The 15,312-nt window shown below is 38.1% G+C and overlaps 1 protein-coding gene across 2 annotated transcripts in view; it reads right to left on the reverse strand.

The window, feature by feature from the left end:
* Positions 1-15,312, reverse strand: part of LOC135840308 (uncharacterized) — a 40,115-nt gene that overhangs the window by 7,852 nt on the left and 16,951 nt on the right. For both annotated transcript variants that reach the window (XM_065356771.1, XM_065356763.1), the window contains exons 3-5: positions 6,766-7,145; positions 6,575-6,643; positions 602-1,426 (exon numbers count right to left, since the gene is read on the reverse strand). In XM_065356771.1, coding sequence (XP_065212843.1) covers positions 602-1,426; positions 6,575-6,643; positions 6,766-7,145 — 1,274 coding nt within the window. The remainder of the gene's footprint in view (positions 1-601; positions 1,427-6,574; positions 6,644-6,765; positions 7,146-15,312) is intronic.

Raw genomic sequence — 15,312 nt, forward strand, 5'->3', positions numbered from 1 at the left:
ATTTGTGTTTGGAAAATTTTTTATTGGTGAATATTTCGCATTTTGATTATGCCAAAAACTTGAAAGGTATCATTCACGAAACAGGGAAAATATTTTGGAATGCAGTGGTGCCAACTTTTCAATTATTTTTGCCAAGTTCAAAAAGTCAAAAAAATCATAAGTTTTTAGCATTTTTTTCGATTTTTTGAAATTGGCAAAAATGATTGAAAAGTTGGCACAACTGCTTTCCAAAATAGTTTCCCAGTTTCAAAAATGGCATTTTCCGATTTCTTGGCATAAAATTTTGAAAATTTTGAATCGCTCGGTAGCACACTGAAAATGGTATGGGATTTTAATTGCAATGGCTATGGCCCAGGTCGATGCAGAATCTCAAAAACTTGCATTTGAGACTGAGCCATTTTCCCAAAACAGGTTGAGTAGCGACAGGAGCGAATAAAACACAATTTTTTTCCAAAATGTCGTCCATTTGAGAGGCCAAATCCTCCCTTCAGTGACGTTTCTGGATCTGAAATTTGTTGAGGGTGATCAGCTGAATTTGATCAAGAGGGCACACGTCGAATTTCCACGATACAAGCGCACCCAAATTCTACGGTAAACTTACTTGAATTGTACGGCAATTCCGGCGCCCATACGTAGATCTTCGGCGACGCAATGAGCCAACGAGTAATCCTCCGAAACGGTGAACAGATTACCGTCGACTTCGTGAAGGAAATAACCACCATACGACGATCTGCCTGCGCTACCCGCGCCACTGCTATTACTGCAGGTGCTGCTGCTAGCACCGCTGCCATTGTTGCTATGTCCGATGCCGTATTTTTTATTGCTGTACGACGCGTACGGGGAACCATTACCGTTATTGCTCCGACGATTTGGCTGCGGTCCTCCTCGGTGAGCAGGCGACGGCGATACGTCGCAGTGATTCATCATATCGTTGGTGTTATTGCCACGTCGTCCGGCGGCGGCGGCCATCGGTCCGGAGGCATTTCTGGGCCCTCTGGGTACTGGTGGTATCCTTTCGTTACGATCGGGTATCGATCGATCGCGTTCTATTCCGTTACGTTTATCGATGGCGGTGGGAGGCGTATCGTCGCGAGTAGGGTAGTTGTTGTTTCGACTGTTGGGCCTTTTGTTGTCGCCCGAGTTGCGTTGCGGTTTAGGATGTTGTCGAGGGCCTGCGCCGCCACCGCCGCCGCCCGCGCCACCCGATACGGTATCGTTCAGGTGACCTCTGCCAGGCTGCTGCTGCTGCTGCATGCCTTTGCCGCCGTGCGAGTCGGAACGGTGTCGAGGTCCGGCCGGTAAATGGCCCGGTGCCGATGAGGCGTTGTTGTTGGTGTTGCGGCCAACGGCGTTGTGGAGATCGGATGCGACGCCCGTCGACTGGCTGTAATCGTTTTCGCCATCGCACAGCAGATTATCCATTGAGCTGCAACAATAACCAGGCAAGAAATCAATCAACGCTATCTTTAAAAATTGTAAGTTCAACAAGGATACGACCGGGTAAAATGGGAGTATCGTTTTTTTATGGTTAGTCGGGGGGGACCGCATAAGGATCACTTGCACCCCCCTGCCGATACTCCGCGACAACTTTTTTCTTAAAGGGGGAGTCCTAAGGAACATTTCTAGCCCTTGTCCTCAAAAAAAAAGTGGCCCTCCTAACAAAATGGCGGCCATTTTGAGTGACAGGTCAGCCGAAATCGCAGATTTTGCGTTCCAACAAAGGACTAGCATACAATTTTTTCAAACCGTACAAAGGTAAATCGAAAGAGCGGACAAAAATTTATCACCTGTCAAAATTTCAAGTGCTAAAAGGCCTTTTTCGATTTTTGGTGAATTTTCAAAAATCAAATTTTAGCCAATATGTGAGAAAAAATCAAAATTTTACCTAATTGACCTAGAAAGCTGAAATTTGGAATATACCCTATTTTCGATCTGCCAAATCAATTGGAAACTGTTTCAAACCGTTATGAGCAGTTCTGGAGCCTCCAGTAGATTTTTGAAACTCGAAATTCTCACAAAATTTCATCAAATGGAGTTGGAAAACCGAAATTAATTCTGAAAACTAATTTCAATGCTCTATGAAGTCGACTGCAGGTGAATTTCAAGTCGTTTTGGAGCCTCCAGCGATTTTTTGAAAATTACTGGAGCCTCTAGTGAATTTTTGAAATTAGAAATTCCCAAAAAAATTTCATCAAATGGAGTTGGAAAGCCGAAATTTATTCTGCAAACTAATTTCAATACTCTATGAAGTCGACCGCAGGTGAATTTCAAGTCGTTTTGCCTCCAGGGTAATTCTCAGAAAAACGGTCAATTTTGATGTGCATAATTTTGAAAAATAAAAATCATTTTTTTGGAAAATTTCAAGTGGGAATCATTTGTATAGGTGTCCCAGATCCCTGTTCTAGTGTTGGCCTCAATTCAATCCCCCCCCCCCCCACTGTGGACCCCGGGCCCCCCTAAAACAGCAATAATTAGGATTCGACCCTCATCGATGTGTAATATGTCGATTGATATGTTTTCGAGGACGTAGAATTCGAATTTGGAGTTATTTTTTATGTAGAGGTGGAGGGCGAGGCGAGGCGAGCGAGGGGGAAAATGTCAAATTTTGCTTATATTATCGTGTAATATGTCGATTTATGTTTTTCAGGCCGCAAAGTTCGAATCTGGACTTATTTTTTTGGTAGGGGTAGAGGTGAGGTGTGAGGAGGGACAAAATGTCAAATTTTGCTTGTTTTATCGTGTAATATGTCGACTAGCGCGATAAAAGTACAGCTGTCTGAAATTTGGCCAAGTCGAAGGACAAATGGGCGCTGGACAAGCCGAAGGACAATCTCAACGTTTTTTCGTTTCTAGCCTTACCTACTGGACATTATTCGATTTTTAACACGTAATAAATGTGTACTTATCATGTAGAATAACTTCCCTTTCTCAATTATCGTTTTTGGCGGGTTCATCAGGGTAAATAAAAAGGCAAGCCGAAGGACACCAATTTTGCGAAATATCATATTTTCAGAGACAAGTACGATCAGAACGAGCCATTGCGTAGGTTATGAGAATAACATTGCGGGGTAACATTTTTATGAAGACAGTGAACCAGTGCAGCCACTCGCCAGAAAAAAATGTTGGAATGGGAAGTTACCAAAAATAATTGAAAATTGCTCTAAAATTTGCGCAAAAAGTGTGTGACAGTTTTCAAATGTGAAATGTCAGCTTCCTATGGAGTTATTCCAATTGCAATTTGCACAATAATGGACCTTCGTGTTCTATGATAATGAGAACGTGTCAATTTTTCCCCAAAAAAATGAAGTTCATGACACTCTATATCATTCATTTTCAAAAACAGGGTGTGTGACAGCCAAGTCGAAGGACATTTGGGGTATAAAATCGAATGTACACCAATGAAAGGAGGGGCTAAAAATCTCAATACCATATGTGAAATGTGGGGGGGATGATCCTTGAATGGACCAAAAAAAAATTAAAAAAATTCGTGCTAAGACCTTTGAGAAATTTGCCATGTACACGATTTTTACCTTTTTCTGAGAATTACCCGGTGAATTTCAAGTCGTTTTGCCTCCAGTAGATTTTTGAAACTCGAAATTCACACAAAATTTCATCAAATGGAGTTGGAAAACCGAAATCAATTCTGCAAACTAATTTCAATACGCTATGAAGTCGTTTTGAAGCCTTCAGCGATTTTTTGAAAATTACTGGAGCCTCCCAAAATTTCATCAAATGGGGTAAGCAAACCGAAATTTACCCCACAAACTAATTTCAATACAATACTAATATGAAGTCGACTGCATGGTGGTTTCAAGTGGTATTGACGGTTCCAGCTACTTTTTGGAAATTTCAATTCTGCTATAAATGCCACGAAATCTTTCAAAAAGTCACTGGAAGCTCCAAAATTACTTGAACCCACCTGATGTCGTCTTCAGAGGGTGTTAAAATTGGAGTGAATAGTCAATTTCAGCTTTCCATCTCCATTTTGAGGAAATTTCAAGTTTCAAAAATTTACTGGAGGCTCCAGGAATTTTCAAAACGTTGCTGGAGGCTCCAAAACGACTTGAAATTCACCTGCAGTCGACTTCATAGAGTATTGAAATTAGTTTTCAGAATTAATTTCGGCTTTCCAACTCCATTTGATGAAATTTTTTGGGAATTTCTAATTTCAAAAATTCACTAAAGGCTCCAGTAATTTTCAAAAAATCGCTGGAGGCTCCAGAACTGCTCAAAACGGGTTGAAACAGTTTCCAATCGATAAGGCAGGTCGAAAATAGGGTATATCCCAAATTTCAGCTTTCTAGGTCAATTTGATGAAATTTTGGTTTTTTTTCTCACATTTTGGCCAAAATTTGATTTTTGAAAATTCACCAAAAATTGAAAAAGGCACTTTAGCACTTGAAATTTTGACACGTGATGAATTTTTGCTAGCTCTTTCGATCTACCGTTGTACGGTTTAAAAAATTGTATGCTAGTCCTATGTTGGAACACAAAATCTGCGATTTCGGCTGACCTGTCAATCAAAATTGCCGCCATTTTGTAAGTAGGGCCACTTTTTTTCGAGGCCAAGGGCTAGAAATGTTCATTAGGATTAGGACTCCCCCTTTAAGAAAAAAGTTGTCACGGAGGATCGGCAGGGAGGTGCAAGTTATCCTTATGCGGGCCCTCCGACTAGGTGCCATGACACAAAAAACACATTTCCGAGTGTTTTTTGAAGTTTTTGAAGATTACTCACCTGGAGGAAAAACTTGAAAAACATTTGAAATGTACAGGAATTAGATTTGGTGTGTCAATATCTCCTCGCTGGGGGGCCAAAAAATTTTGAAAAAATTCACATAGCATGACTTATGTCTCCTCCATACACAGTATGACACAAAAGTAGTGATCGGTGGCTTTCATTTCCAAGTGGAAAGAGCTAGCGAGATAAATGAAACGGCGTTGAGTAGGACAAAATAAGGGCTTTCAAAAGTGACCTTGAAATTTCGGACCCAAGCACAGGGTGTCTACAAATTGAAAAACCGGTTTGGTCGAAAAATTCAAACTGGCTTTTACTGGCGCAATGTATTCTACAAAGACACACTAAGGCGACAAAAACGTGATATAAATTTTTTGAAACCGGTTCATCAATTTGCAACCAGTTAACAAAATGTACTTACCCAAAAATTGTAGATAAAGAAAAAAGCTTGAAACAAAAGTTGTAGAGCGTAAAAAATTACACAATTCTGTGTACTCACATTTTGATACCGATTCATTGGTTCGCATTTAGCAACCATGTTTTCAACAAACACCTAAAGATTGGAGACAGAGAATAAAGCTTGAAACAAAAGTTGTAGAGCGTGAAAAATTGAACCATTTTCACTGATCAGATTTTGAAACCAGTTCATTAATTTGCAACCAGTTATTGAAAATTTCCCAAAAATTGTGGATATTAAAAAAAACTTGAAACAAAAGTTGTAGAGTGTGAAAAATTGAACCATTTTTACTGATTAGATTTTGAAACCAGTTCACTGGTTCGCATTTAGCAACCAGTTTTTGACAATCAACTAAAAATTGGAGATAGAGAAAAAAGCTTGAGACAAAAATTGTAGAGCGCGAAAAATTGAACTATTTTTGCTGATTCGATTTTGAAACCGGTTCATTAATTTGCAGCCAGTTATTGAAAATTTCCCAAAAATTGTGGGTATTGAAAAAAGCTTGAAACAAAAGTTGTAGAGTGTGAAAAATACCACAATTCTGTGTAATCACATTTTGAAACCGGTTTTTGGTTCGCATTTAGCAACCATGTTTTCAACAAACACCTAAAAATTGGAGATTGTGAAAAAAAATTGAAACACAAGTTGTAGAGCGTGAAAAATTAAACCATTTTTGCTGATCAGATTTTGAAAATGGCTAATTAATTTGCAACCAGGTAACTTTCGATGGCTTGCTGCAAATTAATGAACTGGTTTCAAAATCTGATTAGCGAAAATAGTTCAATTTTTCACACTCTACAACTAATGTTTTTCTCTATCTTTAATTCTTATGTGATTGTCAAAAACTGGTTGCTGAATGGGAACCAATGAACCAGTTTAAAAATGTGATTGAACAGAATTGTAAATTAATGAACCGGTTTCAAAAAATTCATATCACGTTTTTGTCGCCTCAGTGTGTAGTATACATTGCGCCAATAAGAACCAGTTTGAATTTTTTGTCCAAACCGGTTTTTCAATGTGTTGACACCCTGATGCATGGGCCTGAAGTTTTCAAGGTTGCTTTTGAAAGCCCTTTTTTCCCTACTCAACGCCGCTTCATTTATCTCGCTAGCTCTTTCCACTTAGAAATAAAAGCCACTGAGCACTACTTTTATGTCATTCAACATTTTTTGTTAAAAACTCGTCGAAGTAAGATCCCCCCCCCCAGATGCGTTTTTTCGACATTGTGGTTAAGGGGGGTGAGGTGGAGGAAAATTTATTGGCTCCAAATTTTTTCACAGGTACCTAACAATGTAGACACGAGCATTTCACCTATTTTAGCCGGAAGTAGCCTTTCATATCATATGATTACGTGTGTATGCAATGTGTATTGTGGTACTCACCCATCTTCGGATTTCTGCATTTTCAGGTTCTTTCGTTTCTTTTTCGATTTCCTTTTACCATCTTTCTCGCTAGAAAAACAAAATAACGCATTCGAATTACATACGAGTATTAGGAAAACTTTCAGAATAAGTTACAAGTAATTCGCGACCTGACCAATCAATAGCAAAAAAAAAAAAGGTCTAATGCTTACTTTTTCAGACTATCGGATTCGCAAGCGTTGCACGGATCATCGACACGGGAAGGCGCTGAGTCTGGTACAGTGGGATCAGTAACACCGGAATCCGATACGCCCGAATCGTGGACACCGGAATCGATGCCGGACTCTAAGGTGCCCGAATCGTTTATATCTAATGGTTCGCTAGACGATATACCACGCAGCTTCGAATCGTCGTTATTCACCACGTTGTTATTGTTGCTGCTATTATTGTTGTTATTATTATTGTTATTATTATTATTATGAGTCAGGTACATATCCTTGCTGGATGTGACAACGGTGGTCGTCATTGCGCTAGTATTGTACGGCGGCTGATGCAGTTGATCTTCGTGGTGTAAATTCGCTTGTTTATGAGTCTGCGCAAAAACAAAACAAAACAACGAAATTATTAACGTTGCAATTTGAAAAAAATAACATTTAAAAAAATTTATATCTTAATCGAGGATAGTTTGACAAAATTTTGAAATAAAAAAACAGCTCGTTAGCAGGACATATTTTTTCAACCAGTTTACGATTTATTTAAAGCGGACGAGAGGGGTCAAAACTTCACATTTCATTTTTCAAGATTTTCTTGGCGGAGGGCAGGGTTAGAAGGGGCGTTGAAAATCCGTTCTCTATTACAATTTTTTATTCCACACAAACTCGATTGAGCCCAGAATAATGTCAGACCCTTTCATTTGAATTTGATTGAAAATTTTAGTTTAATTACAGCCCCCCTTGATAATCCAGTAAAATAACCAACATAATTTCGACAAAGTCCTTGGGAGGGAGGGGGGTCGTAATTGTCACGAATTGACATTTTAGGCTCGTACTCAGTTTTTTCAAAAAAAATTAAGTTATTGTAGTCACCAAAAAGTAACCAAAACAGTGACAAAACGCGAGAAAAAATGTAAATGCAGAAAAAAAATGGAACAAATTGAAACAGAACATTACCCATTGAAATTTTCTGGGTTTTTTGTTTAAAAAAATTGAATTCATTTTGAAATTTTTGACAACAATTTTTTTACAATTTTTGAAAAAAAAATTGATAATTTTTGTAATTTCCGGCAAAATAAAACTAGACTTTGATAATTTTAACAAAAAGAAAGACTTTTTAAAATTTCCGGCGAAAAAGCGAAAATTTTGGATAATTTTTAGGAAAAAAGTGAAATTTTTCAAAGACAAAAATTTTTTTAAAAAGCAAAGATTTGACGATTTTAGCAAAAATTAACAATTTTTGTAAAATTATTAACCAAAAATACTTTTTTGTAGTCTTTGTTGAACGTAAGACTTCTTTCCCCTCAATTTTTTGATTAAAAAGCTATACTTTTCAGTACATTTTGAAAAAAAAACACGAGATTTTATTCTGGCAATTTTTAGGAAAAAAATGGAGAACTTTTTTTTTTGGAAAAAAAGCGACAATATTTCCAAAAGAACAACCGGAGACTACCTCCAAATGATTTAGAGAAGGTGCGATCAAAAATTGGGTTTCTCATCTGCGATTAGCTTACAAGAAAGGCATCCCACAAACTGACAGGGAAATTTTTCATTTCTGATGTAAATTCCAGATCCGGCCGACGGTAGTATTAATCGATTAGATATCAAGCATAAACCCTTCGGCCAAAATTTTAGCTGCTCAAGTTCATGTGGTGGGGAGAAATGGCTATTTTTTGAATTCGCCGAAAATAAGAGAAAAAAAGTAAAAAATTCTGTTTTCTGACCGGAAGGCCGGATCCGGCCAATGGTAGTATGGGTCGATTTGGTATCTAGCACAGATCGTTTGACCAAAATTTGAGCACTGCAAGTGCATTTGATGAGCTGCTTCAACAGGGTTTTCAATTTTTTCAATGACAGGCATAAAAAACCAGATGGACAAAAAATATGATTTATGATGTAAATTCCAGATGCGGCCGACGGTAGTATTAATCGATTAGCTATCAAGCATAAACCCTTCGGCCAAAATTTTAGCTGCTCAAGTTCATGTGGTGAGGAGAAACGGCCATTTTTTGAATTCGCCGAAAAGAAAAGAAAAAAAGTAAAAAATTTTGTTTTCTGACCGGAAGGCCGGATCCGGCCAATAGTGGTATGAGTCGATCAGGTATCTAGAAGACTACCTTTGGCCTAAATTTGAGCTCCGGAAGTTAATACGCGGGAGAGAGGGGGAATATTTGTAGTTTTTTCCAGTTTTCAGAGTTGAACAGCTTTACCTGTGTACACAAAACTTCAAAAATTCGCCAAAAATCGAAAAATCAACCTGAGCAGCTGAAAATTGGGGGATGGTGTTTTTTGAGGTCCTCTTTCCAACAGTCCAAGTTTCATTCAAATCGGAGGTTATCATGCGGGGGGCTTCCCTTGTTAGTTAAAATTCTTCAAAAATGCTAAATAATAAACATTTTCGTAGAAATATTTGTATTTCTTGCGAAATTTGAGCTCATTTTGAAATATCGCAAAATCACGAAAATCGATAATAGAGCGAGTGAAAAGGAAAGTGAGCATTTGACCTGAAATGGTAAAATAAATATCTCTCAACAATGCGATCTAGTAAATGACCAAACATGACGTCAGTACTACGTACTTTTGAGACATTAAGTTATATTTTGGATCTGACTGATTGTGAAAACAACCTCACAAAAACCTCTACTTTACAACCTCCAAATCACAAGTTTCATAGCCTCCGGTGGACATCCGACAGAACTAGACGCCTGTCTCAACTCCACCAGCATAATATAACTTGGAATTTGAAGATCATTTACCAAGAATCCGAGCTAACTATAATCGTGGTTTTTTTTCTTCTAATTTATATCGCCGAATGTACTCGTACGTTCAATATTCGTGTACCAGACAAATAAGTAATAATAATAGACAAATTTGAACGATGAAACGGGAACAATGGCAAATACGACGACGCGACGCGACACGACTCGACGATTTCCCAGAAATACGAATAGGTAGGTCAGAAATGTAACCAACACATCCTAATCGATCCGGATGGATCAAATTCTTTGTAATGATCGCGCATGATCGATCGATCGATCGCTCGATCGATAGAGCGTCGATTGTCATTTTAGCTGCGTGGGTTGGAGTTGAAATCAAGCTGTCATTTTCACCTACCATCGCCAATCCAAAAAAACAAGTATGTACTTGTTGGTCAGATGGAGGTGCATCGAGTACGTATTTCGATTTTTTTCTGCACCCCCACCCCCTCCCCCGTAATTATTTTCGCTGATCCCAACTCAACGTTTTTTCATACTCTCAGCCTCTTAGCACCAGATCATCCCAATTCATATTTATATACTACAAGATGTAGCATATCTATTTTCCATTATTTTTCGAAACTTTCACTCTACTTATCAAAAATTTGAGAAGCTCGGCGATTTGACATGGAATCAGAACTCGAAAGACCCTTCATCGTTTAAAAATGCGGTTTTCATTTCACCTGAAAATCGCCTGCAGACAGCGCAGCGTTGGACTTTCGATTGATGGACAAACGTTCAGCGAAATCGCGAAGTAATTGGTGATGGTTATACCGCTCGTACCGCTGCCAATGTAGCCACTAGCCAGACTGTAGATGAATTGGGTAATTCGACGTACAAATATGTACGCATGTAGCACTCGCGCGACACCGATACACAAACTGTGTTTTAAAAAATCAGAATGATCCGAGTTAAACCGAGAGAAGCTTCGGACCAAAATGGAACACGTAAGGGAGATTCTAATTCTAAAAAGGTACGATCCGCGAACTAATCAATAAGGTAGATGCAACAATCAGTAATGAGAGAATTGTCCAAAGCACACAACTCGTATCTGGTCGTAGCCCGCAGGTAATCGATGAGCGATGACCAAGACTAACTCGAACGACGAATGTATTCGCATGAATCCGCCACCGACGACGTGACTAATGACTAAATATCGAAATCAAAATGGCAGCAGGCAGAAGGCAGCGATACCGCGAGCGCGAGACGTCTACGTAAGCTAATGCTATTGCTAATCATAATCATAACAGCGATAGCGATAACAAATTTTCAACTTGGAATTAGCCAAAGAAGAAATCTCCAGTCAGCATTTGGCTCATTGGCTGTTTTTTCATTATGATTGGATTTTCATTTTTTTATTTTTATTTTGCGGAATGTGCGGATGTGGATGTCGCTATGTTTGCGCGCGAGTGAGTGTGTCAGTCTTTCTCACGTCGAATACGCCGCCGCCGCGCTCAGCCTCAGCCCAGCCGTACCGTAGGTAGAGGTACACGTCAAGTCGTGGAATGTGCTACGTATTTTCATATCGACACGTTCACGCTGATCTAACACAATTTTCACGCGTGTTTTACATTATAAAAATTATACGTATAGCAGCAGCAAAGCAACTAGCAACTGGAAAGGGAGTATAGGATTAGGAACCGAGCGATAGTCTGATTTCATCTGATTCTATGTAGTTTGGTCAACTAGTACGAGTATAATGTATTTATATACACGTAGATGTTGATACGAGTGTGAGTGTCGGTGTTATTACAATAATTATTATGCTTTTTTGCTTTAGCTCACATCACATCACACACATCATACTGCAATGCAATGCACAGCACACTACAATCGATATCGATATCACGCTATCGTAGTGTAGAACTTGAGCCAGGTTCAAAGTTGAGCCAAAGTAGTCAGTAGTCATTTGTAAAATAACACGTGCGTCTGGCATACAGAGATAGACTGCTGCATCTCTATTCTCTTCTCTACGTATTATTATACGAATCGAATACTATAGCATCTTCAGTAAAATGTACCTCTACCTATCCCATACCTACCAACTCCATCAAATACACATAGGCACAATGCACAATTGCACATGAAATACGTACAAGATCGTTTCACAAAATGTGCAATATTTTCACTACACTCGTGAACCTTCGCTGCTCATTCACAAATTTACCAATTCAGCATATTTTTTCCCCAGAATACGAGTCGAAGAATTTTCTCGCAATTTCAAGAATTAATAAAGTCGTTCGAAATTCAGCAAAATTTCGAGTCACATCAGCAAGAAAAAAATGACGGTTTTCCATCAGTGATTTTCATTTATTGTGTACAAGTATCTATGTACTTGTACATCTACAACATTACTCTTTGTGGATTAACAAAATACGAAAATACGGCGTTTTCCTTTTTTGATCAAGTTTTTTATTTGAGCGAGAGGCCTTCCTCTCAAAATAGTAAAAATTTTCAAGTTAAAAGCGATGGATTTTTTAAAACCTTGGTCTGCAAATTTCATCGTTCAGATTTTCTAAACAATGTGAAGCATCCAATGGTTCAATTTTGAGATTTTATGGTTGAAAATTTGTACCGGAAAGTTCATTAACCCGCCCCCCCCCAACTTACAAAAATGTCATTGACCAATAAATTTTCCTGCGCAAGAACGAAATATGGTATGGCATTAGGATATCCAGAGGGGGTGTGTAGAGGTTGCACCATTAATTTCTCATGTTGAGCATTTTGCCTACTTTTTTATTTTAAGGGGCAAACATTTTTTTTAAATTTGTAATTTCCACATTTATCGATTCTTCATTTTTTGAATTTTTTTTTTATAAATTAAAAACAGGTGGAATCATTTCAACTCCTCACTGACAATTGTGTGTCCATGTCCAACTTGCTCGTGTACAGCAATTTGCCTATCCTTTTAATTTAAATTATTCAAGAGGCAAAAAATTTCGAGCTTCTGGCCTGTACAAAATTTTTTTTTAAAATTCTGCCCCTTAAAATAAAAAAGTAGGCAACCTTCTCCACACGGCAAATGCAAGGCAGAGCATACACGTATGTGTACCAGGAGTTGTTACTACCCTATCACTTGTTCCTGCAGAGCGATTGCAGGAAGAAACCGGTTTGTGACAATTGTCACCATGTTGGGGTCGCCGGGTTAATCGACACATCAAAACTTTTTCGATTAAGTTTAGGCAGGCTACTGGTCGATCAAGTTGAAAAAATCAATGTTTAGCTTAAAAAACAGTGAAATTCGTTTGGTCGATGTTATGTTTCCTCATGATCTTTCTTTTGCTCATAAACAATCAAATTGGTTGATTTTTGTTTGTATTTTTGGGGGGGGGGGAGTAGAGTAGATCGCAGTGGGTCTAGCGAAATTCTAGTGTGCCAAAATTTTAGAAGTCATGTTGAATATTTTCGTACGTTGAACGAAATCAAATTCGCTTCTATTGTTTCAAATTTAATTACCTTTATTTAATTTTAATTAGCTATGCTAATGAATGGCTACTGCTAGTAGTACTAGGCAGTAGGTATACTACTTCAAGTAGTTATATATAATTGCAAAGGCAATGTTTAAGAAGGGACGTGCTTTCAACTAGAAGTTCACTCCAAGACGGTCAAAAGCACATAAACTCAAATTTGGAATGAACATCTGGAAGTTAGCAAGGGTTGTGGGAGTGGCAGCCCTACTCTGCCATTTCCACGCCCTTAAATTTGCAGCTGGTACATTTCGTGTTTTTACCCTAAACCAGCAGGGGGTAAAACCCAGGTATAAAATGTACCCTGATCGGAAAGATAACAATAGAGATAAATTCTCATCACAAAAGGCAGCGAGGGCATAATAGAAAAAATAAAATTCACCTGCCTGCCCTGCTTAGAAACTGAACATATGTTGATGACGATATATCGATATTTTTTAAAAATCGCAATTGAAATATAAATGTGTCATTCCGTAGGTAAAGGGCCCATTTGGTCGTTTCTATTTAATGAGATAATCGTGTTTTTTGTGAGAAAGTTGAAAAAATCGAAAATTTGATGGATTTTGATGTAGAACATATCCGACTATCTCGTGGCGAAGTATCAAGGCCGCAGGTGCGCCCCAAGCGGAGAAAAACGGAACTAAAGTTTTTCTATAAAGGGCCCATTTGGTCGTTTTTGCTTTTTCGCGATAAATTCGCTTCCAAAAAAATACCCTACAATTATACTGCACCTAGTCACTGTTGGAATGGGTAATGTAACGCGCTCTCTCTGTGCAATTTTGTACTTTAGGAAGTCTTCTTTCTGTAGACGTTGACTGCTTTTTCGGTCACGTTTTCTGTTTTACTTTCTAGTCCTTGTACATAGTATGTTAATGTTCGTTTTACAATAAAGCTGGAAAATGGCTTATGCGTTTCATTTACGTATTATAACATGGTAGCAGGCGATAAGTGTTCTCTTTTCGATTTGTGGAAAGTATTTTCGAGTTCGGAAGTGTGAATTCGATGTGCCGAAGTGCGGAAATGTATACGGAAGATGGAAATTGAAGATCCGAAGGAAACGTTGCACATGGCCGGTGGAATCAACGAGGTAATTGTTCATTCATTTCTCACCATGCCGGATAATTGTGTTGGTGTTTTGTCACCGGAATGGATATCTTCAGAAAATGAAGATGAATTCGTCAGTATTCGAATATGGGAAAACGCATCGTCGGAACCCAGGCCCAGTTCAAAGGAAAAGCATAACGTGTTCGTAGAATCAACATCTTGCTAGATGGAAACGCATTCTCTCGATCATCGGAAGTTCTTTTGGCGGAATAATTGCTGGAATTATGGAAATCTACAGTGGAATATGCTGGAAAATCGTTGTTTTATTGTATTCATGGTGGAAAATGCCAGAAAACGTGTTAATTTTGCCGGAATGAAAATTTTGTTTCATTGTGTTGTTTTTTTTGTAATGTATTCTTACTGGAATTGTAGTAAGATTTGTGTTTTTTTTACTTTGTGTTTTAGTATTAAGGAAATCGAAGTGTTTAGAATTTAGGAATTTAATTTTAGTTCGTTTGTACTTTGTTTAGTTACAAAATTGTGGGGAAGTGTTGGAATGGGTAATGTAACGCGCTCTCTCTGTGCAATTTTGTACTTTAGGAAGTCTTCTTTCTGTAGACGTTGACTGCTTTTTCGGTCACGTTTTCTGTTTTACTTTCTAGTCCTTGTACATAGTATGTTAATGTTTGTTTTACAATAAAGCTGGAAAATGGCTTATGCGTTTCATTTACGTATTATAACAGTCGCCAGTGGCAACATGTATACCATTCAAAAAGGCGATTTCGGTTGGTGCAGCGTTAGCCCTGTGGCCAGGGATGGAAACCGTAACCGAAATTTTTAACCAAAATGAATTTTAACCGCTAAAATGAGGAAAAAACTGTAACCGTAACCGTAACCATAACCGAAATTATTGATTTGAAATTTTTTAACCATAACCTTAACCGATTCATTTTTTTGTTTTGGTTAAATAGATAACGGTTATTTTTTTAAAGTAAAAATCTCACTTTTTCGTGTAAAATGTGACATTTATCATGATTTTTTAGAAAAAAGGGCTCAATTTGTCTAAAATTTTCTTCAAACTCAAAAATTGGCTGTAAAAAAGCATTTTTTTTTCGTTTTTTTGGCTGCAGGCGCACTTTTTTGACATTGAAGTGCAATTAATTTTTGATAAATGAAAGAAAACCGTAACCTTTATTTTTAACCGTAACCTTTATTTTTTTGAGTCATAACCGTAACCCTTAACCGTAACCATAATAAATAATTTTGAAAAAAATAACCGA

This window comes from Planococcus citri, chromosome 1 (assembly GCF_950023065.1).
Source record: "Planococcus citri chromosome 1, ihPlaCitr1.1, whole genome shotgun sequence".
Taxonomy (NCBI): Eukaryota; Metazoa; Arthropoda; class Insecta; order Hemiptera; family Pseudococcidae; genus Planococcus; species Planococcus citri.